The sequence below is a fragment of the Amia ocellicauda genome, chromosome 15 (assembly GCF_036373705.1).
Source record: "Amia ocellicauda isolate fAmiCal2 chromosome 15, fAmiCal2.hap1, whole genome shotgun sequence".
Taxonomy (NCBI): domain Eukaryota; kingdom Metazoa; phylum Chordata; class Actinopteri; order Amiiformes; family Amiidae; genus Amia; species Amia ocellicauda.
The window spans coordinates 3,408,188-3,435,337 of record NC_089864.1 but is presented as its reverse complement, the minus strand read 5'-3'; the positions used below and the strand labels follow the sequence as shown (position 1 = coordinate 3,435,337).

Genomic DNA, 27,150 nt, shown 5'->3' with positions numbered 1-27,150 from the left:
AGCAAAGCATTTGTGAAGCCACAACACGTACAACCTTGAGGCGGATGGGCTACAACAGCAGAAGACCCCACCGGGTACCACTCATCTCCACTACAAATAGGAAAAAGAGGCTACAATTTGGACAAGCTCACCAAAATTGGACAGTTGAAGACTGGAAAAATGTTGCCTGGTCTGATGAGTCTCAATTTCTGTTGAGACATTCAGATGGTAGAGTCAGAATTTGGCGTAAACGGAATGAGAACATGGATCCATCATGCCTTGTTACCACTGTGCAGGCTGGTGGTGGTGGTGTAATGGTGTGGGGGATGTTTTCTTGGCACACTTTAGGCCCCTTAGTGCCAATTGGGCATCGTTTAAATGCCACGGCCTACCTGAGCATTGTTTCTGACCATGTCCATCCCTTTATGACCACCATGTACCCATCCTCTGATGGCTACTTCCAGCAGGATAATGCACCATGTCACAAAGGTTGAATCATTTCAAATTGGTTTCTTGAACATGACAATGAGTTCACTGTACTAAACTGGCCCCCACAGTTACCAGATCTCAACCCAATAGAGTATCTTTGGGATGTGGTGGACTTGTGTGTTGGTTGATGTTAAACGTCTCTCTCTCTCTCTCTCTCTCTCACTGGTTACAGACACCACCACAACCAGTTCCAGTAAGTAAGGATAGACAGATAAATAGCTTCCCCACACAGACATCATCATTATCTGAGATTTCAGTTTCATTCTTCATTATCGAGGAAGCTCTGGATGAAAAGTCCCATCTTGTGGTTACAATAGGAATATTAACTGACTGATATTCTCTCTGTAATACATCCTGTGGCCTGTGTCTGTACCATGCTCTGCTACAGTAAAGTGCAGTACAGTGTGTTGTGGTATAGTGCGGTTCAGGGCAGCGTTCATTACAGTACAGTGCAGTGTGTTCTTTTTTCTGCTTTATATCCACTTTGGTATATGATATATCCAATTTGATTTATTATTTATTTTTTCTGTTATATTTATGAATTGAACGTCCCCTCGTACTTGTCCAGCCTCTCACAGCCGTGGGTAAATCTTCAGCTGAAGTAACACGAAGTGCATGTTCATGAATATGTAGTAAGAAATGTGCATGTTTATTAATGTGTAGTAACCAAGCTACTAACACCCAACGAGATCAATGGTCCGTGCATCAATAACGGGCATTGAATTGGTAGAGGCTGCTTACTCTCAGGTTACTTAAACTGTTACAGATACTCTTAAAAATTCAGGTGCCTTATACTTATACCATGCTATATTTCCCCAACAGTTTAATATCATAAAAAAGCTTTGAAAAAGCTTAAATATTTATTCAGTTCAGTATGATGGAAAGCTGAGGTGCAATACAATCATGCAGGATGTGGGACTCATTACCAGAGACTGTCCTAAACTAAAGAGTCACCCAGCTAGGTTTACCAATACACAACCCAGAGCCCCTCACCTTTGTAAGCCTGTTGTTTGTGTCTTGTTCACCCTTAATAACAGATCAATAAAGTCTTAATAGACGGCTGCAATGTCGGTTGGTTGCATCATCTTCCTTCTTGTTTGTTTAATCAAGCGACATCTAGAAAGGACCGGGGGGTGTCAGCGAGCATCAGAGTGTGACGGCAAAGAACGAGGGTGGGCAGGATGTCTCAGTGCGGTTGCAGACAGCAGTAACAGCAGTTCACAGGAGAGGAGCTCCTGTAGTCAGTGTAACAGCAGTCTAGGGTAGGAGAGTGTAACAGCATAGTGTTAGTACAGATCAGGGGACAGCCAGGCTCCGACGCCATGAGAGGGTGCGGCTCTCACTCCATTCTCCTTCTCCTGCTGATGGCACCGGGCTGGGAGTCTAGAGACAAAATCTCAGTGGCAGTAGGTGAGTGAGTGTGATTCACACAAGAGGGATGAGCAGCAATGTTAAAAGTGCTTGTTCTATCTCTGTGTGACAGTGAACAGCCTGTACATGAAGAGTCTATGCAGATATTAGCTGCTATTCTATTAGCTGCTATTAGCTGTTGTTTTTTGTCTCGCCCAGAAGAGCCTGATCATGGAACTCTTAGACAGAGGGTTACAGCTCCATTAAGAGCATGTAGCATCATCTATTAATAGCATGCAGGCCATCCATTAACAGTTACTTTCATTACAAAGTGGTGCTGAATAGATCTACCAATTGACAAGCAGGCACAACGCAGGGACCAACCACTCGAGGCTGCAGGTCTGATGTGCTACTATTAGCTCTTGCAGGCTGAGCTGCTGCAGGCATCGCTAGTTAGGCGTAGAGATTAATATCAGCCGAAGGTGATGAAGTGGTAAGTCACTGAGCGAGCTGTGACCTTCTGATGTCTTTCTTTTATGGCTTTTGTACCAAGACTTTCTATTCCTATTAAAACTTGTTGGTCAGTTACTATGGTTTTTGTTTTGCTCTTTGTTCTCTTTCCAATGGTAGGAAATGTATTGGGGTTGGCTCTCCATGTGCTGTACATACTGTATAGATTTGAACTTTCTTTTGGAGTATCTTGGTTGTTCATTTCTGGTTTTGTATATTTTCTATAGAGTGGGTGTGTGAAGGTGAAGGTTACCTGTCTTATACTTTCTACAAAGTTCTGGTCAAATTACCCTTTGTGCTTTTGCCTCGAGTCTTCTGTACATCACATATTAATTTAAATGCACATTGACTGATTCCTTACAATACACAAATGAGTTACATGACTGGTCCAGTCAGAGGCCCACTTGGACTCACAGACTGGGATTTACAGCTGCCCAGTCTGCACTGTATACTCCCCTCCGTTATTGATTAGGGAGCTGGCTTCTGCACGAACAGAATGCACCTCAAAAAGTCGAGTCATTAAAAATGCAGCCTCCCTGTTTATTGCATATAATAATCTGGCCTGACTTTAGTGTTTCCTGTTCCCAGGCAGAGTGATGATGGCCCTGCACTGTGCACTATGTTTTCAGGTCTCTGCTGGTTGGTGTCTTCACCCTGTTGTGCTTTGTGTTGTACTGTACTGCTATGTCACTACTGTGCATTACTCTATTTCAGGTGAAAATTCTGATGTTAGACCCAGTTTAAAAAGTAAGACTAAGTGTGACTTTTAAGTTATTGTCTTTTGTCTCAATACACCATTGTGACCCTGCTGTAGCAGTCTTCAGTCTCACTATGAAAATGCAGCTCTTCAGTCTCTGCAAGGTTGATGCACTGAGTTGAAATACAGTTAATCTACATGTTAAACATCTCTCTCTCTCTCTCTCTCTCTCTCTCTCTCACTGGTTACAGACACCACCACAACCAGTTCCAGTAAGTAAGGATAGACAGATAAATAGCTTCCCCACACAGACATCATCATTATCTGAGATTTCAGTTTCATTCTTCATTATTGAGGAAGCTCTGGATGAAAAGTACCATCTTGTGGTTACAATAGGAATATTAACTGACTGATATTCTCTCTCTCTCTCTCTCTCTCTCTCTCTCTCTCTCTCTCTCTGTGTTTTCCAGCTATAGTCACCTCCACAACCAGCCCCAGTAAGTAGCAGATCCTCCAATTTACATACCGTAGAGCCCTTCCTGGCACAGTCAGATCATTGCAACAGTGCAACAGAACTGCAACACCAAGCACTCCTGTAATACATCCTGTAGCCCAACAGCAGGGTCTCTGGTCTGCCCACGTGTCTGTACTATGCTCTGCTACAGTACAGTGCAGTATCCTACAGTGCGGTATAGTGCAGTGACAGCTGCTTGTGTTGGACATGTCTCAGTTGGGTCTCAGAGGGGTGCCATCTTTCTGTCATAGTGTTAACGCTGTATTAAAGCTCCTTGTGCCGGAGTCTCAAGGCCTCCACAGCAGGCTGGTGATGGACGATGTGATTGGGGTGGGGAGGGGGTATAAGCCCACAGTGAGTGAAGGGCCCGGAGTCAGAGGTGAGTATTGTCAGTATGTCAGTGTGGCTGCCTGGATCACTGTGGATTGTGAATGCCATAAAGTGCTGTCCAGTGTGGAGCTCTTTGGGAAGCTGTGGTGTATAGAGAATGGCGTTGGCCATGTCGGGAAGGAGGGATTGGTCTTAAAGATACAAAGAAGGTGATGCAGGACAATTATAGTTTTAAGGTAATTTTAAGTGTTGCTTATATTGAATTATTCATGATTTTTTAATTTACTGAGAGCTGTGTTTTTCTTTGAGTATTTTTGTTGTGTTATACTTAAGTGCTGATTGTGTACTTGTGTGTTGGTTGATGCACTGAGTTGAAATACAGTTAATCTACATGTTAAACGTCTCTCCCTCTCTCTCTCTCTCTCTCTCTCTCTCACTGGTTACAGGCACCACCACAACCAGTTCCAGTAAGTAAGGATAGACAGATAAATAGCTTCCCCACACAGACATCATCATTATCTGAGATTTCAGTTTCATTCTTCATTATTGAGGAAGCTCTGGATGAAAAGTCCCATCTTGTGGTTACAATAGGAATATTAACTGACTGATATTCTCTCTCTCTCTCTCTCTCTCTCTCTCTCTCTCTGTGTTTTCCAGCTATAGTCACCTCCACAACCAGCCCCAGTAAGTAGCAGATCCTCCAATTTACATACCGTAGAGCCCTTCCTGGCACAGTCAGATCATTGCAACAGTGCAACAGAACTGCAACACCAAGCACTCCTGTAATACATCCTGTAGCCCAACAGCAGGGTCTCTGGTCTGCCCACGTGTCTGTACTATGCTCTGCTACAGTACAGTGCAGTATCCTACAGTGCGGTATAGTGCAGTGACAGCTGCTTGTGTTGGACATGTCTCAGTTGGGTCTCAGAGGGGTGCCATCTTTCTGTCATAGTGTTAACGCTGTATTAAAGCTCCTTGTGCCGGAGTCTCAAGGCCTCCACAGCAGGCTGGTGATGGACGATGTGATTGGGGTGGGGAGGGGGTATAAGCCCACAGTGAGTGAAGGGCCCGGAGTCAGAGGTGAGTATTGTCAGTATGTCAGTGTGGCTGCCTGGATCACTGTGGATTGTGAATGCCATAAAGTGCTGTCCAGTGTGGAGCTCTTTGGGAAGCTGTGGTGTATAGAGAATGGCGTTGGCCATGTCGGGAAGGAGGGATTGGTCTTAAAGATACAAAAGAGGTGATGCAGGACAATATTGTTTGAAGGTAATTTTAAGTGTTGCTTATATCGAATTATTCATTATTTTTTTGTTGTGTTATAAGTGTTGATTGTATACTTGTGTGTTGGTTGATGTTAAACGTCTCTCTCTCTCTCTCTCTCTCTCTCTCTCCAGTAAGTAAGGATAGACAGATAAATAGCTTCCCCACACAGACATCATCATTATCTGAGATTTCAGTTTCATTCTTCATTATCGAGGAAGCTCTGGATGAAAAGTCCCATCTTGTGGTTACAATAGGAATATTAACTGATTGATATTCTCTCTGTAATACATCCTGTGGCCTGTGTCTGTACCATGCTCTGCTACAGTAAAGTGCAGTACAGTGTGTTGTGGTATAGTGCGGTTCAGGGCAGCGTTCATTACAGTACAGTGCAGTGTGTTCTCCAGACATCTTATGGCAGGTTGCTGTCTGTCCTGTTCCTGCAGATGCAGATGCGGTGTATGTGGTTGTGCCTGTTGTTGTTGCACTGGGCTGTTTAGCGCTGCTGGGAGTCCTGTGGTGCAGAAAGAGGACCAGAGAAAGAGGTATGCATCTGTGTTTCTATCTTGCTGTCTACTACTTCTACACATATTATTATCATCATTTTTTTTTATCTCTTCCCTCACTTGAAGCCAAAGGAAATGCATCTGCAGTCTACTTCCTGGCTCAGGCCCCTCAGACAGCTAAAAGAGGTGAGATCAGTCAGTGCATCAGTGTGTTCCTGTGTCTGTGTGTCAGAGCATCAATGTGTCAGTGCCTGTGTGCCTATGTCCCTGACCTGAAACTGCACTGAACTACACTAGCCCATCCCTACCCAGACGCATTCCTACTTGTCGAGCTCTTCGGGTGGCAGCCCTAGTCAGCGGGAACATCAACCTCAGCGTTCAGCAATATGTGCTTCCGTTACTTATGTTACTTCGCTGCTGCTGCTGCGGGGGAGGGTGGGAGGATGCTGCAGCAGGATTCCTGCCCTGGTGTGTTCTGCCTTACCTGCCACCCTTCACTGTCACATCTCCCGTAGGACCCGAGGACCAGCCCGAGCCCTTCTACTCGGAGGTGAAGGACCACCCAGCCTCGCAGAGCAGTAGGTTTCCGTTGCACAGAACCCATTGTTGATAGAACACTGCTAATGATGTGAGGCAGGTGAGGTGAGGGAGAGGGCAGTTTTCCTGCTCAGATTCAATCCACTCACCTCTAAGTGCCTGAACCCCCTAGACCCATAGATCGCTCCCCCTGATGTTCTCTGGGGTGATGAGGGGTGTGTGTATGCATGCAGAACTGAGCAGTGTGTGTCTGTACAGATTTCACCCAGTGCCACTCAGATGGAGATCATGTGGTTTAACACTTCAACTGAGCTGCAACCAACACCACTTCCACTACTTGCCCTGCACCCCTGCGCCCCATCCAGAGTTGAATTACCCACCTCACCCACTCTGAAAAAGCCTCTCCTCGCCTTTTTAAAACACTTCCTGTTACAAACCACAGTTCGAACCAGCCGCTACCAGAAATGTGCACGGCTGTTATTTGTGGTCACGTGCATCTTTCTTTTTTTTATGAGTTCTAAAACTTCTTTGAAGGCTGGGTCTGTGGTTTGCTGTCAGTGGCTAGATCAAAACCTTTATCTCATCCGGCCCCTGGATAGAGTGCGCTGCAAGGTCTGCCCTGCAAACTCTGGTGTGTTCCGCCTCCTGTGTAAAGTGTGTGAAGACATGTGTTACATGGAGGCACCGTGGTGTGCTGGGGTATCTGCCACTGAACTGCAGTGTCTCCTGATCTCTCTTAGGACCCCAGGACCAGCCGGAGCCCTTTTACTCTGTGGTGCAGAAGCCCGTCGCTTCACAGCACAGTAAGTGTCCTATTCACATTGTCACATTTTAAAAATATTAAAATAAATATATTAATAATAATAATAATAGTTACGTATTTTTACAGTAGGGATTCCCTGGAGGATCCCCTGCCCTGCTGTTTTATTCTATCCAACCACGCTTTTTATTGCATAAGCCTAAATTAGCAAAATTAGTTCAATTAAGTATGCATTTAAGATCTCAGCTGGAAAACAAAATGGACAAAGGGTCCTCCGGGAATCCCTCTTTGAGGGCACTCTTGTGTAATGCTGCCACACAGAGGGGCTGTGCTGCTGACTTATCTGCCACTATAACGCCTGGACTGAACTGCGATTTCTCCTGATCCCTCACAGGACCCCAGGACCAGCCTGAGCCCTTTTACTCAGTGCTGAAGAAGCCCACAACCTCACAGCACAGTAGGTTTCCAATTCACTGAACCCATGGGACACAAAACAATCTATATGTAATACTACTACAGCAAGTTTGTGATTCCCATCTGTTACGTATTATAGGGAACCCCTCTGTGAGGATGTGGTACAGTCCAATGTTTCTCAACCTTTTAAAGCTCATGGCTCACCTACTTCAGTTTAATCTTTTGCATGGCCACTACCCCCCCACCCCTCACACCTCACTTTCATAAAACTGAAAGTAAACATTAATTTTTCAGTGAGAAACCTCAGCTTGTCACTTGATTCTGGTAGAAAGATATTTATTCTTGATAAATTAGAAATTATTGTTTCCTTATTATTTTAGTTTTTCTGACGTGATTTTTTATCATGTGTCTTGGCACCAACATGTCTGTGGCACACCTGTGCATTGCCTGATGGCACGCCAACGTGCCTCAGCTCCCTGGTGGAAAAGCACTGGTGTATTCCATAGGTGTGTGCTGAGGTACCTGCCACTATAATGCCAGGACTAAACTGCAGTGTCTCCTGATCTCTCATAGGACCCCAGGACCAGCCCGAGCCCTTTTACTCTGTGGTGCAGAAACCTGTGGCTTCACAGCACAGTAGGTGTCTACTTCACTGAACCCATGAGACACACATCTATCTTTCGCTCTTTCTCTCCCTCTATCTCTCTCTCTCTCTCTATCCACTTCACTGAACACCTTGCTGATTGGATCAAGTGCTAGTCAGGCAAGGTGAGGGGGAGCCCCGGCAGCGTCTGCAGTTAGGTGTGTGCAGGTATGTGTTTGTGCACGCTGTGCTGATCGAGAATGGGATAAGGCTTGCTGCATGTGTTCTCAGTCCAGATCAGGATGGGTGTGACACAGTGTGGGGGTTTTGAATGTAGGTCAGGCTCTGCTTTGATATCATGACTTGTGTGAAATTTACACAGAGCCCAGTCATTGACAGTGTTTACCCTGTTACTCTGTACCACAAAGGCAGTTTGAACCCCAACTGCACCGCTGGGATTTTGCAGCCCTGAAGAACAGGCATATCGGGGTGTTTATTCAGTGAGAGAAAGTGCCTCTGTTCACAATGCTTTTCTTAGGTAACGCATGTCAGTCACTGTCTCCTACAGCTCCCTACCCCAGCAGCTCTGACCTCTGTCCTCTGTGTCCTCCTGATTTCCAGAGACCTGTTGAAGAGGAAAGCAGAGATTATGACAATGAAGAGAGAGAGATGGACAGAGAGAGAGAGAGAGAGAGAGAGAGATGGAAGGCTGTGTGCTGTAATAATGTTGTCGGTTTGGGTTGATTTTTGTTTGTGTTTGTAGTTTTGCATTGTAATCTCTCCCTCTCTCCCATGCAGTGTGTGTTGATAATGGAGGGATTCTCTCTCATTACCACTCTCTCACCCCGTGTCTCCTGTTCTCTTGTTCATTACGTTGGATTTTGCTGTTCAGTTTTCTGTTGGAATTTTTTTTTTATAACAATTGAAATAAAAAATAAATAAAAATCAGTTTATTTATTCTTTGATTTTCATTCCTATCAAACAACTGCCTTTTGAGAGAAGCATTTAAAAGCATGTATTATGATTTATTTTATATATATATATATATATATATATATATATATATATATACTAGAATCTGGAGTAAAAGTACACTGAATAGTGCGTTTACAATAAGGGGTCACAAGTGCAGTAGCAGTCTCTTGTTACAATAAAGTATTAAATTAAACATTCAATAGAATATTCTTATTACAATGGAAATTATGTTTAAAGTATTTTTTCAAATACACTTGTTATAATATGAGGCTAAAGTGCAATACAGTAGTCATCGGTGGCTACTATCTTGTGAGTAGTTTATTTTCTTGTTTGACGACTTTGAGAGGAAGGATGAGATAATGTTACTCAGTCATTAAAAGGAAACACACACCCACTTCACTTCCTCTTCAAAACTGCCCCCGGACCACAGAAGCAGAGGGACTGTGCCAGAGCGTATTTAACACATCTGAATCCGCCCTCCACAACACAACCACTGTGAATATCAATTTCAGGTACTTTTTCTTGGTCTTTCTCTGGACCTTTTCTGACAGCCACCTCCTTTGCCTACACTGGATTTTTTTTGTATTCCTCCAGGAATTAAGATTGTCTGCGAGATCAGAGGCTCACAGAAAAGCGGGCCTTCCCTGAAATCTCCAGGAAGGAACTGCTTCGGCAGCTGCACTGAAGACCAGGCAGGAGAGAGACCCATACGGATACAGGAAAGGACAGACCACGGTCTCCACATTCTCTTTCTCCCCATCATTGCACCGGGCTACGGGTATGGCTGGGGGTGGTAAGTAGATTAACTTTATTTGACAAAGATAATTAAAAACTGCTACCGGATGATTGTTGTTGTTGTTGTTGTTGTTGTTGTTGTTGTTGTTAAGAACTGTGAATACAGAATGGTTTATTGACTTGTAGTGTTGATAGCAGAATCTCTCGCATCTATAGAGGCACAGTGAGATGCTGTAAGCAATACTCGACCATGTTAAATACGGTCTGTGGATTTGGCTCTCTGATCTCTTGACAAGCCTTTCAGCTCTCTGGTTTGTTTTTTCTGATACACAACTCTGAGCCGCCTGTGTCCTGATCTAATTTCACTTCCTTTCAGATTTTAATGATTTTGAAAAGATGAACTCCACTGCAGGTGAGACAGTTTAAATCGTCAGCCTGTTTATATCAGTGCAGTCCGTTAGCTGAGCTTTCAGTCTCATTATGGCCGTGTAACTCGGTGCTTGTTGTTCCTACTGGACTCTCCCTTACTTAACTTAGTTCAAAGCTTGCTTAATTTTACGATTTATTTTTTTATTATTGTATAGACTACAAAGAGTTGGAGAATTCAATTACTTTATATCATTTTCAACTTTTAACTTGACCTTGAACTGCTTCAAATTAAAAATAAGCTCTGGTTAAGAAATGTATTTAGTTCAGTTAAGGAACTGAAATCCCGGCTGGGCCAGGTCCTGGTCCTCTCCGGAAGAACACAGCCAGGATAGTGCATTTTTCAAGGAGAGCCACCTTGTGATGAGATTATATTACACCAGTACGCACATATTTCCTAATTGCTTTTGTCACTCATTCCAGTGACACCAACTGACATCCTGACATTCAGTACTGGTGAGTAACAGCTAGATGCACAGATTTTACCAGCTTCATGTGCAAAGGGCACATGTTTTATGTATGTATTAATGTATTGTTGCTGAAGCACTCTGGGTAATGTGTCTTGCTCAAGGTATAACAACAGTGTTTTAACATCAAATGTATCTGGCCCCCTCTAGCTACAGTTTATGTTACTGACCAATACTCCACAGTGCACCAGCAGGAGTAGCACAGATAGATTTGACTTCTGTCCTGAGGTCTGTTTGACGAGGGAGAGCTATGAATAATAATCATATGAATAAATAATTATAAAAGCAGTGAAGGGGAGAAATTGATTTGTGAAACACAGGGCTCTGACTGCAGATAAATCGCTGCAATTTGTCACCTTATGCTTGCAGGGCCTGTATATGAGGAAAACTAGATGCTGCCAAAGGATGTGCCATAAATTTAGACATGGAGATTTTATTCTGGAAAAAATAACAAAATAAAAATAACAATGTATTTTTCAGCAGCTTGTACCTTTAGTCTAGGACAGCGGTTTCCAACCATTTTCACCCTATTTGTGATATCAAAGTGGACCACCACAATATGAACGATACAGAATCATGTGACAATGATATGGACCATTGAGCTATATTCAGCAGTCTGTCTATGGACTGATCTTTCAGTTAGTGTTCAGTCATGTGAGGACTGTGTGACTCTTCCATGTCTTCAGTCCTTCATTCTTCCCTGAATGTCATCAACATTACCCGTTTAAAACAGACCGTCACTTCAGATGTGTCATGCTTCCTCACAACAATATTGTGCAGTGTGTTGTACTCTAGTGCTGCATCATTTGAATTTGCCCGTCATTTTGCATTGCGTTGCTCTCTTTCAGGCAATGGCTCTGATCGCGGTATGGAAGTCAGTATTGAGACAGGTAAGACGGTGAGGCTGTAAAGGAGTAATCTTCAGGCTCCACATGATAATGCAATGCCAGTAATTGTCTTCAGTTTGTGTATGTTGGGGACACTCCTTTGTTGTGATTCAGTCAGTGAGACAGGAGTTACACCAGCAGCAACACATGTTTTTAATCCAGCTACACTGACATAGGAAAAACACACTAAAACAAACACTTTTATAGCATATTGCACTTTTAACAGCTCTGTTTTTGTTTCTGCCTGTGTTTCTGTACAGCACAGTGCAGTGCAGTATAGTGCAGTGTAGAGAAGTACAGTACAGTGCAGTGTGTTCTCTAGACATCTCAGTGCAGGCTGCTGACTGTTCTGTTTTTATAGATGATGCCTGGATCAATCCACTGGTGTACTTGTTAGTGGGAGCTGGTGTTTTACTGGGCTGTGTGATTATACTGGGAATCCTGTGGTACAGAAAGAGGAAGAGAGAAAGAGGTATCCATTCATCCATCCATCCCTACTACTTTGTACTAACAGTAACAATAATAATGGTTGTCATTGTGTCTAATCTAATATATACTATCAAATGTATCTATCTACTACTACTACTAATGGTTATGTTTGTGTACATGTCATCTCTGCAAGAGTTGAGATGTCAGGGTGCCAGTGGTGTCGGGTATCTCCCTTATTATAATCCCACTGCCTCAACCCATCTGACTTGTCTGTTTTCCTGATTGCAGAGATTGTCTAAAGAGACAAACCAGAAGGGAGCCCAGAAGGTCTGTGTGCGGAAAACATGTAGGCACACCCAAACCCACCTCCACCCGGACCTGCACGCCTCCACAACCTGGACATTAAACCAGAGCTTCCCAGTCCTTTACTCAATGTGACCCCAGTTCAACACTGTTTTCAGCCTCAGAAATGATACCCAGACAAGATCAGTATTTTTTTTTTATGCTTTTGTCATAAACCATACATTACAATTCACTTCAATGCTGTTAAAGCATTAAAAAGCATTTTAAATTACCTTGATTTTAATGTATATTTACAAAATGAACAAAAACATCATGAACAAGAACAAACCTGTTTGGGAAACCAGTGAACCTTGACCCTCAGAGCAGCCTACAAAAAGAACCAACCATCTGTGAAGACTGACTTACTGACTAGACAGGAAGCAGACCACATGGACTCAGAGATGGATTTTATCTTTTGGGAGTGTGAGGAAAAGGACCATTTAAGAAATGGCCACCGGGTCAGAAACGGCATTGTCCAGAATCCACTGCTCTGGCATTATTGGGGGGGTGGTGGCTATGGGGAACATTCATGTGTTGTTCTGCCTGTCTTTATAGAACAAAGAACTTTCCTGACATCACCTGGGGTTGGATACACAATCTCATGATTACTGTGAGGAATGCTCTGGGTGAGAAGGTTTTGATTTGTAGTTCATTAGCTGAGTTTTGTGATTGTTTGGTTTTTCATTTTGTATGTGTACAACCGCATGTGACAGTTGGAGTCAAAGGGGGTGCCAGTGCCACACAGGGCAAGAAGACTGTCCATACCCAGGAGGTAGCATGCGGTGGCCACAAGTGGCGGGGGCAGGAGGAGGAAGTGCATGACTTCTCCATCCTCGTCGAATGCCGCACACGCACACACACACACTGCAACAAGTGGAGCGTGCAAGTGATGGTACCGATCAGCATGGGTACAGTGGGGCACACCAGCGACTGGGATGCTTTCACAACAAGTGGAGCACCTAGCAGGACTGGCTGCTGTAAACGCATCTCCACCCTGCAAGCTACTCAGTAGACCGCAAAGAGGGCGACTGCATGCTGATGACCGCAACGCTACTGAACCGGGGTGCTGTGTCGAACCGAGGGACACGTCACCGGGTCGTGCTGCAGCAGCAATGCGGGAGGTCCGACAGAGCAACGCTGAGTATTGCTGAGGTGTGCTGAGCAAACGAGTACTGGAGGACAAACACCATGCAGGCCTTGCAGGCCATGCCACACTGGTGTGTCGGGGTCACCAGGCGCGGCACTTTTTGGGGTACGGAGGGCCCAAGGGTAAAACACGGGGGCAGAAACGCACAGTGGCTGCTGCCGGGACAAAGAGCAAAGCAGAGCTCAATCCAAGCAAGCTGAGAGAGCAAGAAAAATAATGTAGCAACTCATGGGGTGGAAATATTATATGTAAAGCCAGCCATTAGAAAACACAGTTTTGCGGCTTTAGTAATAAAAGACGACACAAAACATGTAGAGGCTCTTGCTCACATCCAAGAGCTCCAGGGCAAAAATGTCAAAGTTCCTGTGAGCGCATCACATTATATACAAACAGGAAACAAAGGGAATGTTTGAGTAACTCACACAGGGGTCTACAGGCAGCTTTGATGGAAAAAATATTGTCATATTGTCATACTCATGACTTTGCATTACTTTCACTTCTATTGTTTATTTTCTTATCCCCTAAGCTCCCTTTCCATTAGCTCTTAGCAGCTGGACATAAACCTGAAGCATACTGCGAAAGCAACCCAAGACTTTTTTAAAGCGAAGAAGTGGAATGTTCTGTAATGGCCAAGTCAATCACCTGACCTGAATCCAACTGAGCAGCATTTCACTTGCTGAAGGCATAACTGAAGGCAAAATGACAGGCCTGGCAGAGCATCACCAGGGAAGAAACCCAGCATCTGGAGAGGTCTATGGGTTCCAGACTTCAGGCAGTCATTGACTGCAAAGGATTTGCAACCAAGTATTCATGATAATTCATGATTATGTTAGTTTGTCCAAATACTTTTGAGCCCCTAAAATTGGGGGGACACATATACAAATGGGTGTAATTCCTACACCGTTCACCCAATTTCAATGTAACTGCACTCATATTAAAGATGAAAGTCTACAATTAAAGCACATCTTGATTGTTTCCTTTCAAATCCATTGTGGTGGCTTACAGAGACAAAATGACAATTGTGTCACTTTCCAAATATTTATGGACCTAACTGTAAATGTAAACCCCTATCGGTAACAAGAGCTCACCTGAAATGATCTAATCAGGTGGTCAAAAATATTACTGAATTTCCTCCAGGGGCTTAATTACTATTAATTACTATTAAGCCAACACTCAAATCATAGGTTGTTCCAGTCTCAGCAACTGGGTCAGTTGAAGACTATCTGTTAGCTCTGATAGAGTTTGCAGTAAAAAGGTCAAAGATTTTAAACTCTGGCCAAACCTTTGACCAAGTACTGCTGTACTTAGTGGCTTATTGTTTGACAGGATTTTTCTTCCTCCATCCCTGTGCTAAACCCACCGTCATGTAGCATAGTCAGTCCAGACACCACCTGAATCTCACCTGGTGGAGTGCTGTGTGGTCGTTTCAAATGTGGTGTGTTCATCGAAAGTGTCTGACTAGATTGGAGGTGGGAAACATCTGCAAGAGTCAAAAGATTGTTGATGGACTCCCCAAGGGGCTGGAGTAAATGTGACACAAAATTCCTGGGCAGATAAATGGCTTTGTTTTAGTACACTTGACTCTATCATGCACCGGTTGGTGAAGAGTGCGATACCAAACTGGACTGGAATCGTGGACTGAAAATGTATTTGGGTTTAGTGGTCTCTAAAAGCCGAGTGAAGTTCCTGATATGCCAGGTGTGGGAGAGGCACTGTGTCTGAGAGGTTGACATTATCGATGGAGAGACCACCACTTGAACTTCCTGCTCCTTTTCTGCCCTCAAAGACGACTCGGAACGGCTTGGTTGCGTTCAATTGGATGTGATCAGAGTCCCATTAGAGTGAGTCATGTCGTGATCCAGACATTTAGCTGATCGTCTGCACTCCCGCTGTGGTAGGAACTGCAGGCACTGGAAGCTTCTTTTGGGCTGAAAGGTTTTGCTATCCAGGTAGGCCTTGTCTCCGGCACTGCCTGTGGCTGTGCTGAAGTGCATGAAGTGCCCTGAGACTGTGGACATGGCAGATATTTAAAGTCTAGAGCAGTTCACAGTATTACACCAGGAATTTGCAACATTGGTCTTGGAGAGATACAGTCACTTTAGATGGGAGGTCCAGGTTACTGGACCTTGGAGTAAACTGTGTAATGTGCTTAATTGGGGTGGATGTCTTGGTGCTACTGCTAGTGATTTTGCAGAGAAGACACCTTGGAAACAGGCTAATAGAAGAAAAACATGAAGGTGAAGAGAAAGAAAAAGAGGAAGAAAAAGTCTTACCTAACAGCTTGAAGATATGTTGCCTGCCCGGGGGGAATATAAATAGGGGGTTTGTGAGTTCCTCCCTTGCTCATCAAGTGAGGTGGCGTAGTTGGTCATGTGTTCACACTGAACCCCCACCAGTTGTGACATATGCAAGGTGTGATTTATCTTATTGGTTTGCATTCAAATCACCTTGCCACTGCTTGTTTTATAGTTTTTCTTCACTAATGGTTTGATTGTTTAATTACGTTTTCTGCACAAGCTGAATTGCCTATATTGTGCACCTTCCCCACTACTGGCCAGTGCCTCCTATTATCTGCAGTCTGCCCCTCTTCCCAGAGAGAGCCCTGAAGTTAAAACATGGGGCAGAGGGATTAGAGTAGAGATGACATTGTCAGGGAAAGAAAGTGAGACAATAGATGCAGTGCCAGAATCAGTGCCAGGGCCCCCCTGCAACCAGGAGCTCCTGCAGTGGAGAGAGGAGCTGCAGATGGAGCTTAGGTTTTAGTTAGCATAGGGTTTATTTTGTTTGTTTCTTTGAAAATTTGATTAGCATAGGGATTTAGTTTTAGTATGGGCTTTAGGATTTTTATAGCTAGTTTTATTCACTTTAGTTTTAGAAAGGTTTATTCGATAACTTCCGGTCTTGTCCATTTTGTCCTCATTTGTCGGAATAAATATGATTTTTAATTGGTTCCATATGGTGGCTTTCTGGGAGACTGGTCAGGGTCTAACCTGCGTGGGGAATGTAACAGGGTGATGTGAGGTTCTCCCTCCTCACCATAAAGAATAAAGGGGAGTGGTGTAGTCAAGGGAAATGGTAAAAGATGGATTTTTACAGTTTCTCCTGTCCCCGGGGACCCCCCCCCTTCACACAAACAATTTTTTTTTTTTTACCTGTGGTAAAGTGGAAACTGTCCATTCCAAACCAATGTTTTACAAATGCTTATAAAGCAGTGTTTTTAAAGTTTCAATTTATATTTAAATTTACAATACAACTACGGCCCGAGCTGGAGCTCTCAGCGATGAGCCACAGCCCTGCCCAGCACGTTATACTAATATACTAAGTCAGCTGTAGGCTACATACAGTCCAATATTATAACTTCATATTATTCTTATAATATTGCCTTACAATTCCAGCAGGGTAATAATTCATGTAGAGTTTTCAATATATTCTCAGTTATTTCATAGTATTTAATAAAAAAATTTCAACCGATAATTTGTACACTGGTTCTTATTTTCATTATGATTTTTGTTAACTGTGGTGACAATTTCACCAGTGTACACCGGAGCATTATTAATAAATTACATTTTGTCAATGTCAAAAACGTAACTATTTTATATGTAAAACAAAATGATTTGTGCTTATGAATTGAGTTCATTGAGTAATTCTTGTGTAAACTGTAAATTGGAATTAGTAAAATGTATTATTTTGAATTGCTGTGTTAGCTAAATTGAATTTGTAATGATTGATGCCTTGTACTTCACTGTATTTTTGCACTTTGTTTGCACTTATGTTGTAAGTCGCCCTGGATAAGGGCGTCTGCCAAAAAATAAAAATAATAATAATAATAGTTCCGTTACAAACGTTGTCAATACATTGTGATTTCACATTTTGTTCCCCTTAGTACGGTGCTGTCCATAGTTCATCCGTAGCTGGAGTAGGACTAAGTTATTCCTGTACTTAGTCTCCTCTAGAGGCAGCAGCAGTGATTGTGGGATTCACTGCAGTGGAGACCTTGTTTAGTTCGCAGCTGGGGATGAACTTCAGCCGCCGAGTTCATTGCAATGGGTATTAATCTTGCAAACTAGTTTAATACGGAGGTGCGCACTAACCACGGGATCATCTCCAGTTAGCATGCAGCTTTCAGTTTGTTGCAATTGACCCATAGTGATTTATTGTATTATTTATTGGTTACGTACATAGTAAACAAACTGTAATACACACGCACTGCTCGTTCACAGGGTAAATCAAAAGAACTGATTCAATGAGGACACTGATCTGATGTGATTTGTTTACATTGCGTCTTTCCTGGGGTCTGCAATCCATTGCCCAACTGCAAGAACATGTGGATGGTATTGTCCAATAGAAAGGTCATTACTATGGTCTATACGCAATACATTGCTTTACCCAATCACAGACCGTGACTTTATAAATATCTAGCCAATCCCAAGGACCCTCTAAAGGCCCTGGAACATAAGTACATTTTTCTTAATGTAGGTCTCAAAGTGTACCAAACCCCTGCATTTAGGGGTTAATGTCCTGAAAAAAATATCCAAAGTAACAATATCCCTGGACCTCCCAACATTTTATTTCACTCACCTTTTTTGAATCATAAACCTCTATCTAGTGCTTTTAGATAGAAATGTATCACCTGTGTCCCAAATTCCCTCCCCTGACTCGCCCCCGCACAGATAGGGCTTCCCCAGCTCCAAAATTCCAATTTAACCCCAGTGTGTGTGTGTATATATTGTAACGGGTTGTGGGTCCCGTCACAAGAAAGGGCTGTATGTCGGCGGGGTCTGGTCTTGAAACACACAGTAGGGAGGCAGGCAGAGGGTACAAAACAGGCTCGCTGTTGTTTCATTTGCTCCCCTCAATGGCAAACTAACAAAACAAAACCTAGCTCTGTTTGAGCACTAACTAAACATAAATGGTCCCTAACTACAAACCAAAAAATACTAACAATAATAACAGTAGATGCCCGGGTCGGCAGAGCCGAACACCGGGCAGACAGAAGTACGACAGGGGCAAGGCAGGTTCCTAATCAAAGTTCGTTATCGGTGGGGGGTTGTCAGACAGTCCGGGGTTTATGAGAGAGAATGGTCCAGGTCCAGAAAAAGGGTCGTAAGCCAGTGAATCCGTCAACTCTTCTCTCTTCTCTCTTCTCTCTCTCCTGTGCACCTTGCTAGCCCGCCACCGCCAAGCATGCACACAGTCAGGAGCCCTGCTGGCTTCTGGGGTTTGGAGTCTTGGAGGAGAGGTTTTGTAGAAAGACTGAAAGACCCGCCCTGACCCCAGCCTTGCCTCTCTCTCTCTCTCTCTCTCTCTCTCTCTCTCTCTCTCTCTCTCTCTCTCTCTCTCTATATATATATATATATATATATATATATATATACAGCTCTGGAAAAAATTAAGAGACAACTCCAAGTTCAGAAATCAATTTTAAGTGGTCTCTTTTTTTCCCCCAGAACTGTATTGTGTGTTTATGCACTAATATTAGACTATGTACCTACATACCTAATGTAACAGTTCACAACACCCCACTAGAGGTCGCCATCGCCCTTCCTTAGCAGTCACTTCTCCCAGCTCCCTTTATTCAATCAACATTCCTGAACACCTTGTGCACTTGTTCATTCACCCTCTGCTTCCATTCACCCTGCACCTCCCAACGTGTTTCCTTGTTTCCCTCTGCTCCACATATAAACCCCTCACTCACTGCAATGTTCGTCAGTGTTAACTACAATTCCAAGCAGTCTGTGTGTGCGCGCGCCTTGTATAACCTTTGAATCATTGACCGCTGGCTTTTCCCCCCCGACCACAACTTTGGACTTCACCTGTTTCCCTGATCGCCTGACGCTTGCCTGTGACCATGACCACATCTTTGCCTTACCTTGATTGCCCTGTTCTGCCCGTATCTAACCCACGCCTGAACACCCTCACCACGCACTGCAACTGGGTCCCCCTGTTCCTGTGTCCTGCGGTCTGTGAAACCTAATCTCATTCAAATAATAATCATATTTGCTGATGGTACTGCATGGCATAATATTACATTTGAATATGATTATTAAAAAAATACATAAGGAAATAATTACCCTGATTGCTAAATTATTGAATGAATAGCATTATTATTATTGTGTTAGGTAGGTTTAACTAGGTTTCTATTGGCACATTTATTCCTTTTCTGTGGTAGGAAGAGGGTCTCCAGCAGAAAACAGTTCAGTGCTTAAGCATTAGCCTGTTGACGTTCCTCTCGTGAGGCTAGTGTGGAGAAAATTATATGAAGGGCTCAGACTAATGTCAGGTTGAAAGAGGAAGAAAGGAAAGAACATTGTGTATGTGCAATCATCTTATGATTATGCCTGATGTGCAAGCTCATAAAATGCTAAACTGCACACTTGCTTCAGTTCCTGTTAATTGATAAACTTCTTTTGACCCTTCAACCATGTTGACTAACTTTGTGTTTTTCCAATTAAGTAACCACTATACGATCCATATAAGGAGATATTTTTCTTAGCCACACTTGTGCAAGTTCCTATAAAAACTACCTGCCTCTGCCGCAGAGAATTTGTCTTTCTCTCCAGCATGCTGAATTAAGTGTCTTGACTGCTTCGAACCCAGATCTGATGTGAAGCCTTGTTTCTTTGACACTAGGTTGCGTTATTTATACCAATATAGTTACATGAATTAAATATAAATTAAAACATTAAAAACACTTCCTAATAAGCATTTGCAAAACATTGATGTGCATTTGACAGTTTCCACTTTACCACAGGTACACAAAAATGTGTTAACAAGACCCTATTGATGTTAACTAATGCATAAGGAGCACTAGTAATGCCTTGGTAAGTCATAAGAACATAAGAAAGTTTACAAACAAGAGGAGGCCATTCGACCCATCGTGCTCGTGTTCATTAATATCTAAGTGATCCAAGGATCCTATCCTGTCTATTTTTAAATGTTCCCAACATTTCAGCTCCTCTGGTTTGATGTGGTCGATGCCTTTCATGATTTTGAAGACTTGGCTCAAGTCCCCACGTAGTCTCCTCTGTTCCAGGGTGAAAAGGTTCAGTTCCCTCAGTCTCTCCGAGTAGGACTTTCCCTTCAGACCTGGAATAAGTCTGGTTGCTCTCCTCTGAACTGCCTCTAAAGCAGCAATATCCTTCTTGAAGTGTGGAGCCCAGAACTGCACACAGTATCCAGATGAGGTCTAACTAGTGCATTGTACAGTCTGAACATCACTGCCCTTGTTTTAAATTCTACACTTTTGACAATATACCCTAGCATTCTGTTTGCCTTTTTTATTGCTTCCCCATATTGTTTGGATGGAGAAAGTGAGGAGTCCACATAGACTCCTAGGTCTTTCTCATGCATTACTTCATCTAGATCTGTACCTCCCATAGTGTAATTATAGTGGACATTTTTGTTACGTGCATGTAATACCTTGCACTTGTCCACATTGAATTTCATTTGCCAGGTGTCGGCCCACAACTGAATGTTATCTAAGTCCCTCTGAATAGCCTGTGCTGCCAAGATTGTATCTGCTGAGCCACCTATTTTAGTATCATCTGCAAATTTGACAAGTTTGCTAACTATCCCAGAGTCCAGATCATTAATATAGATTAGAAAAAGCAAAGGCCCTAGTACTGATCCCTGTGGAACTCCACTAACAACCTCACTCCAGTTAGAAGCGACTCCTCTAATCGACACCCTCTGTTTCCTAGACATCAACCAGTTCATAATCCATCTACTTACATTACCCTGAATGCCTACAGCTTCCAATTTGAGGATCAGTCTTTGGTGTGGAACCTTATCAAAAGCTTTTTGAAAATCTAAGTATATCATATCATATGCTTTCACGTGATCTACAGCTGCAGTTGCATGTTCAAAAAATTCTGTCTAATCATTTTTTCCAACATTTTACAGGTGATGCAGGTGAGACTGATTGGTCTGTAATTTCGTGGCTCAGTTTTGTCCCCTTTCTTGTGGATTGGTTTGACATTTGCCGTCTTCCAGTCAGTTGGTACATCCCCTGTTCTAAGTGTCATTTGGAATATTTGAGTTAGCGGCCTATAAATAATTTCCCTCATTTCTTTAAGTACTGTTGGAAATATCCCATCTGGCCCAGGTCACTTGTTGTTTTTTAATTCTGCTAGTCCCTTTAGTACCTCCTCCTCATTTATCCTGATCTCTCTTATTGTTTGACTGGACTGATTGTCAACCTGTGGCATGTCATCTGTTTTTTCTTTTGTAGAAACCTCTGTGAAATACTCATTTAGAACATTTGCCACATCTTGTTTGTTTTCCAAGATACTTCCATTTTTGCCCTTTATCTGTTTCACTTCTTCCTTTATTGACCGCTTGCTGTTGTAATATTGAAAAAAGCTCTTTGCATTAGTTTTAGCTGCAAGAGCTATGTTTCTTTCTATTTCCCTCTTTGCTTTCCTGATCCCTTTCTTAAGATCTCTTTGCAGCTCAACATATTCTATGTATTTTGTTTAATCACCATCCCTTTTGTATGCGCTATACAACATTTTCTTTCTCTTGATATTTTTTTGCATACCTCTATTAAACCATTTTGGACAGTGTTTTTTGGTAGTATATTCTTAAAATATACCCATCCATTTTCAACTGACTCTGTATCCAATGTGCTCCAGTCTACCTCTTCTAAGTGCTGTCTCATACCTTCGAGGTTTGCTTTTCTACATTTGTAGACCATTGTTTTAGACTTGGACCTTGTTTCATGAACAGATTCCACTACATTAGGCACTTCCAAAAGGGTTAACTAATTGACTAATTAGCTTACATAATGTGTGATAAAAAGTCTTAAGTCATTAATAAGGCATAAATCATTCATGTAAAGCACACCATGCACACACACAAATGACCCGCATGGTACCCACCCTTCTCAAACTGTTTTGCAAAGGAAGATGGCAGCATGGAATTCAGCAAATAAGTCATACATCCGTTAAAGCCCTGTTTTCCTGTTAAAGCCATTCATCTCAACACTTACTACTAACTTGCTGTGAGAATATAATAATTCCTGTTAAATATTTGAACTAAGTCATTGCCCCATAAATTAATAATCATCTCATTAACCATGATGCACAAAGGTCCCAGAAAACATCTAATAAACCATTTGCTGATGAATTAGTTAACATGAATAAGCACTGATCATGTTTAGAAAATATATCAATATTTCCCTTTATGCTAGCAAAGGTATTTAATGTTATTTTATAAGATCATTACATTTGTCGTGGAAAACCTGATGACTATTTTGACAATGCTTAGGATTAAAAAACATCTAAATATGTCGTCCTTGAAATGAGTCATGTTTATTCATGTTAACAAGTCATTTGATCACATTAGTTACTACCTCTGAATATTCAGACAAATACTTTTCATGACTTGTTGATGCATTTGTTACTGGTTTGTTCATCTTAACTAATGTCTGATAAGGTGTATGTACTTATAAGCATTACCTGTTAAACTCTTACCTGTGACCCTCACCATGAGCCTCAAAGTCCCGTTAGCCTGAGCCGAGTCATACTCTCTGATCCAGACGTTCAGCTGGTTGTTCGCACTCCCGCTGTGGTAGGAGAAGAACTGCAGGCATTGGAAGCTTCTCTTGGGATGAAAAGTTTTGCTTTCCAGGTAGGCCTTGTCTCCGGCACTGCCTGTGGCTGTGCTGAAGTGCATGAAGTGCATGAAGTGCATGAAGTGCCCAGACCCTATAGACAGGGCAGATATTTAATGTCTAGAGCAGTTCACAGTATTACACCAGAGATTTGCAACCTTGGTCTTGGAGAGATACAGTCACTTTAGATGGGAGGTCCAGGTTACTGGACCTTTGAACAAACTGCATAATGTGCTAAATTGGAGTGGATGTTTTGGTGAAGACACATTAGAAACAGGCTAATAGAATAACAAGATGATAAAAACAATGGGGAAAGAGTAAGAAGAAGTCTTGCCTAATGGCTTGAACATATTTTATCCAGAAGTCTGTCAATGACTGGCAGTGGATTGGACTGGATTCCCAGTTTCTTTCTCTCCTTGATTCACTACAGATCTCTACTACAGAACAGAAATACACATACGGTTTGATCCCAGGTAGGTGTGATCAGACAGAGGTTCTCCAGGGGCTTGTGTCACAAGCTGCCAGTCCGCATTGTCCCCTGCACCTTGAATCATGTCACAGATACTGTCCTACTCAAAACTGCACTGGTCCAGAAAGGTGAGTGAGGAATCTAGAAAGACAGAAACGCAATGCATTGGAGATAAAGACAGGAAAATCAAACATTGCTTGGTTAATAAAATCTTGTGACAAACAATGACCTTCTGTACCTTTCTTGTCCTAGATAACATTGTAATATTTGATTAGATCAGTAGCAGGAAATGTTTATTTTCATTCCTGATACAAACTTTTTTCTTAGTACAGAATGATTTCTTGTATATTGCTCTATACAGCATACACTGTGCCATATCAGTCCATGCATTTCCTGCCCTGCTTTAAACAGGGTCCACCTACTGCTTCTGTAGAGCTTGCTGAGTTTCAGAATGTCCTGCTCGCTGAGGTCCAAGTGCCGGCCCATGATGTTAGTGAACTTTGGGTCCTTGGCGATCATGGTTGGCAAGTTTCCCTTTCTGAAGGAGTTCTTGTCATAGTGCATCACGGAGTTGTAGTCATATGACACATTCAGGGTGTCACTTTTGTTTGGCTTATCAAAATTGTGCTCTTGACCTGGAGAAGATGGACAGAAAGGTCAGGAGTTAGAGGTGGTAGTGTGGGCCATCCTGCATAATCCAATTCTAAACCAACCCTAAATCACACCAGGACTCTTGTTGAACACCCGACAGTGACTACACCCACACCCCTTCTTTACAAAAGCTACCTTTATACAGTAAGCCGAAGTGGTTTACCGATCTTATTTTATTCAACAGTACCTGGCATAATCTGATCCCACATGATGGTGACATAGTCGTTGCGGTCTGCTCTGACATGTTAGTGCCAGAAACACAGAGCGTGAATTAACTCGTGCTCTATGGTGTTAATATCATCGCAGCCCTGACCAATGGAAAGATTTTGTTTTCCCATCTGCTGGTTCCCAGTGTAAGACCAACATCTGCAGAAGAACAGAACAGTGAAGCTCCCAGTCAGTACAGCGTAAAGGACTCATTTGTTGGGTTTACTTGCTGGTAAAAAGTCATGACAGTAGAGGCTTAAGCATGACTTGCCCTAAGGTGGTACAGCTAGGATACGATATTACAGTATTCTGGTTAATTTAACTATTCCTGCTTTAGACCTTTAATGAGTTCACATACACTACCGGTCATGTTTCCAGTTTTTATTTAATGTACGCAGTTTAAGGTCTCAATGTACTTTGAAATTAAAGCATAGAACAAAAACAATCTGGAGAACAACCTAACAACTAATCCAGATTCCTACTCAGACCAAGTATCACCCCCCCCCCCACATTTATGGCCCCCTCCGCATTCTGACACAGGGGGGTGGGGGGATACTTGGTCTGAGTAGGAATACAAAATCTCAGAAAATATTGACAGTTATGACATTCTGGGACCAGACAGTCCACTGATCAAAACAAGTCCATCCACGTTTTGGTAGAAACAACACACACCCGTAGAGAGCTCAAAATGTCAAGATGCACAAGATACACAAAGATTTTACATAATTGGATCTGAATTAATGGTTAGGTTGTTCTGAACAAAACAAGCCTATTTGCAAAGAAATCCAATCGAAACGGAGTGATCTGTGACCCCCCCGGAGCAGACTGTGCTTTTACCCCCCAGGCTCTGAATGACGGTGGGCGACACAGTAACTGTAAATCGGATGTGTTTGAGAATAAATCGCGTTGGTAGCCAAGAGAATAAGCTTTCAAGATGTGCGCATTTTAGGAACACAGTGTAATGTCTATGCACAGGAGCTGCGTGTAACACTGCCAAATTATGCTTTAGAGGGTGTAGTGACACAGTATATAACTCTGAGATGCACATTATTTTTCAGTTTTTGGTAACCTAAACTTTATTCACCCTCTTGCAGTTTAATGCTTACCTTAATAACATTTCAGGTTATTCACTGGACTTGAACTTCAATAAATTTCAATAAAAACTGGAAAAATGGTGGAGTTCTAAAACTTATTAACAGTAGTGTAATTGGTGTGCAGGTATGCATGTGCAGCATTAATAAGTAATTCATATTTCAAAGATGCTAGAAAGGCACAAAGGCGTAGCACCAGAACATAAGTTTTCTTGATATCAGGGTGTTCCTTCCCAGTTTGTGTAGGGAACATACTTTGTACGTTGATATCGCTATTTACCTGCAACCCTCACCCCTCCCCAACACACCCCAGTTGATGGCTCCATTCACCCTGTACACCCCCCCTCCAGCAGTCAACTGCCTCATTTGCCCACAACTCCTAATTTCCATGACTACCAATCAGTTTCTGCTGGTACTATAATAAATATACAAAAAGGGGGCAATTTGGGCTAATTAAAAATGTGTTAATTCTCACATGCAATTATTGATTCTGTACACTATGTAATGAAAGCTGTATGAGATGTAATCTTACCCCCTGCCCTGGAAAAGTGAAATGTAGTTTGTCTCTCCCTCCCAGGGCTTAAAGTCAATGCCAATCTTTAGCCGAAATTGCTCAATGGCTTTTACAGTGAGTGCTTTGGCATTAATCTCTGAAAAGAAATGTGGGAGATGTTTATGTTTCACAAACAAATCTTGCACTGCAAAGTAGTTTGGACACATGTAGCTCAGTAGCTGAGTATTTCATACTCTGAGTTAGAAAGCCACAGACACCTTTCTGAACTAAAAGCTTAGGTAAGAGACCCAGCAGCTCATTTCACAGTTTCTTAGATTCTCAGACACTCAAAGAGGGTTAGAGGAGGAGTGAGCTACCTTGACTTATAGTATAGTAACTGTACATGTCTTAAAGTGTTATTAGCATGCTATTACACGTGTAATAACAAGTATTCACACTACAGTATGCGTTCTTCATCTAAATTACGTGGTGTTTAAATCAGTAGCAAGTAGCAGTAAAGTGTTATGAAACTGAAGAGGGAAACATTAACTTTCCTAGAGACAGACTGGACTATAATGAAGCTTGCAAGTTGCAATATTTAGTTTGATTTTCCAGTGTTGATTTATTTTGTACCTTAATAGCCTCCGTAGTAGTGAATTCCATTCAGGAGATGTTGTCAAATGCACAATGCTTCCTATTGTGCTACCACTTTATTTGTATTTACAGTTTAATTTGAACACAGTTTAGAGCAGACTACTGGCAGATTACTCTTAGCCTTCATGAAGTTGCTGATTAACTTGAGTGGAAGTAAGATAATAGTGCCCAGCCTCATTCAAACTACTGACACAAACTAAAGGCAGGATTAAATAAAAAATGTTCAAAAGGTGCGAATGCGAAAAAGTTGCGGAAGAGTCGCAAGATGGAATTCAGCGCCTCGCTGAATGTAAAACATGAGGACACGTGACCAGGAGGAGACGTGTTTTGTGGCCCGGCAGCGCGAGCCATTCACAGTGTTTGAAACTGAAGAGAAACCGGAGAGCGGAATCGCAAATGGTCCTGTGAGAGCCGGCGACGGCACATGAAGGCATATAAACACAGAAACCTGGCGCTCCATGCTGTAAACCGACAGCATTCATCTCCTCACTGATACAAAACTACATGTCTGTACTTCGTAGCGGTTACAAAAATGAGTAGAAGCAAAAAATAACTTAAATATTAACAAAAACCGAAGCCACCATTGATGACAGCTGTGTCATTATTATTATTATTATTATTGGCAGATGCCCTTA

At 42.5% G+C, this 27,150-nt stretch overlaps 1 protein-coding gene and 1 pseudogene across 3 annotated transcripts; one reads left to right on the top strand and one right to left on the bottom strand.

Annotated features, from left to right (window-relative positions):
• Nucleotides 1–1,663: 1,663 nt before the first annotated feature.
• Nucleotides 1,664–8,886, top strand: LOC136771756 (uncharacterized). Of its 3 annotated transcripts, none has more exons than XM_066724255.1 (13): nucleotides 1,664–1,878; nucleotides 3,043–3,075; nucleotides 3,277–3,297; nucleotides 3,496–3,522; nucleotides 4,316–4,336; nucleotides 4,527–4,553; nucleotides 5,576–5,674; nucleotides 5,762–5,821; nucleotides 6,151–6,213; nucleotides 6,913–6,975; nucleotides 7,327–7,389; nucleotides 7,920–7,982; nucleotides 8,498–8,886. In XM_066724255.1, the coding sequence occupies exons 1-13, from the start codon at nucleotides 1,791–1,793 to the stop codon at nucleotides 8,671–8,673; spliced, it is 804 nt and encodes a 267-aa protein (XP_066580352.1). In that variant the 5' UTR covers nucleotides 1,664–1,790; the 3' UTR covers nucleotides 8,674–8,886. The 3 variants fall into 3 exon arrangements, with proteins under 3 accessions (XP_066580352.1, XP_066580354.1, XP_066580353.1); XM_066724257.1 differs by having other exon boundaries at nucleotides 8,551–8,667; XM_066724256.1 differs by lacking the exon at nucleotides 3,043–3,075.
• Nucleotides 8,887–15,148: 6,262 nt separating this feature from the next.
• Nucleotides 15,149–27,150, bottom strand: part of LOC136772079 (meprin A subunit beta-like) — a 33,200-nt pseudogene continuing 21,198 nt past the window's right edge.

What these genes read in the sequence shown, in the direction of transcription:
- LOC136771756 (XM_066724255.1), top strand. Translation starts at nt 1,791, where the DNA reads ATGAGAGGGTGCGGCTCTCACTCCATTCTCCTTCTCCTGCTGATGGCA. An exon ending in CACCTCCACAACCAGCCCCA is followed by an intron (nt 4,554 to 5,575) that starts GTAAGTAGCAGA and finishes CTGTTCCTGCAG; the next exon opens with ATGCAGATGCGGTGTATGTG. An exon ending in GCCCACAACCTCACAGCACA is followed by an intron (nt 7,390 to 7,919) that starts GTAGGTTTCCAA and finishes GATCTCTCATAG; the next exon opens with GACCCCAGGACCAGCCCGAG.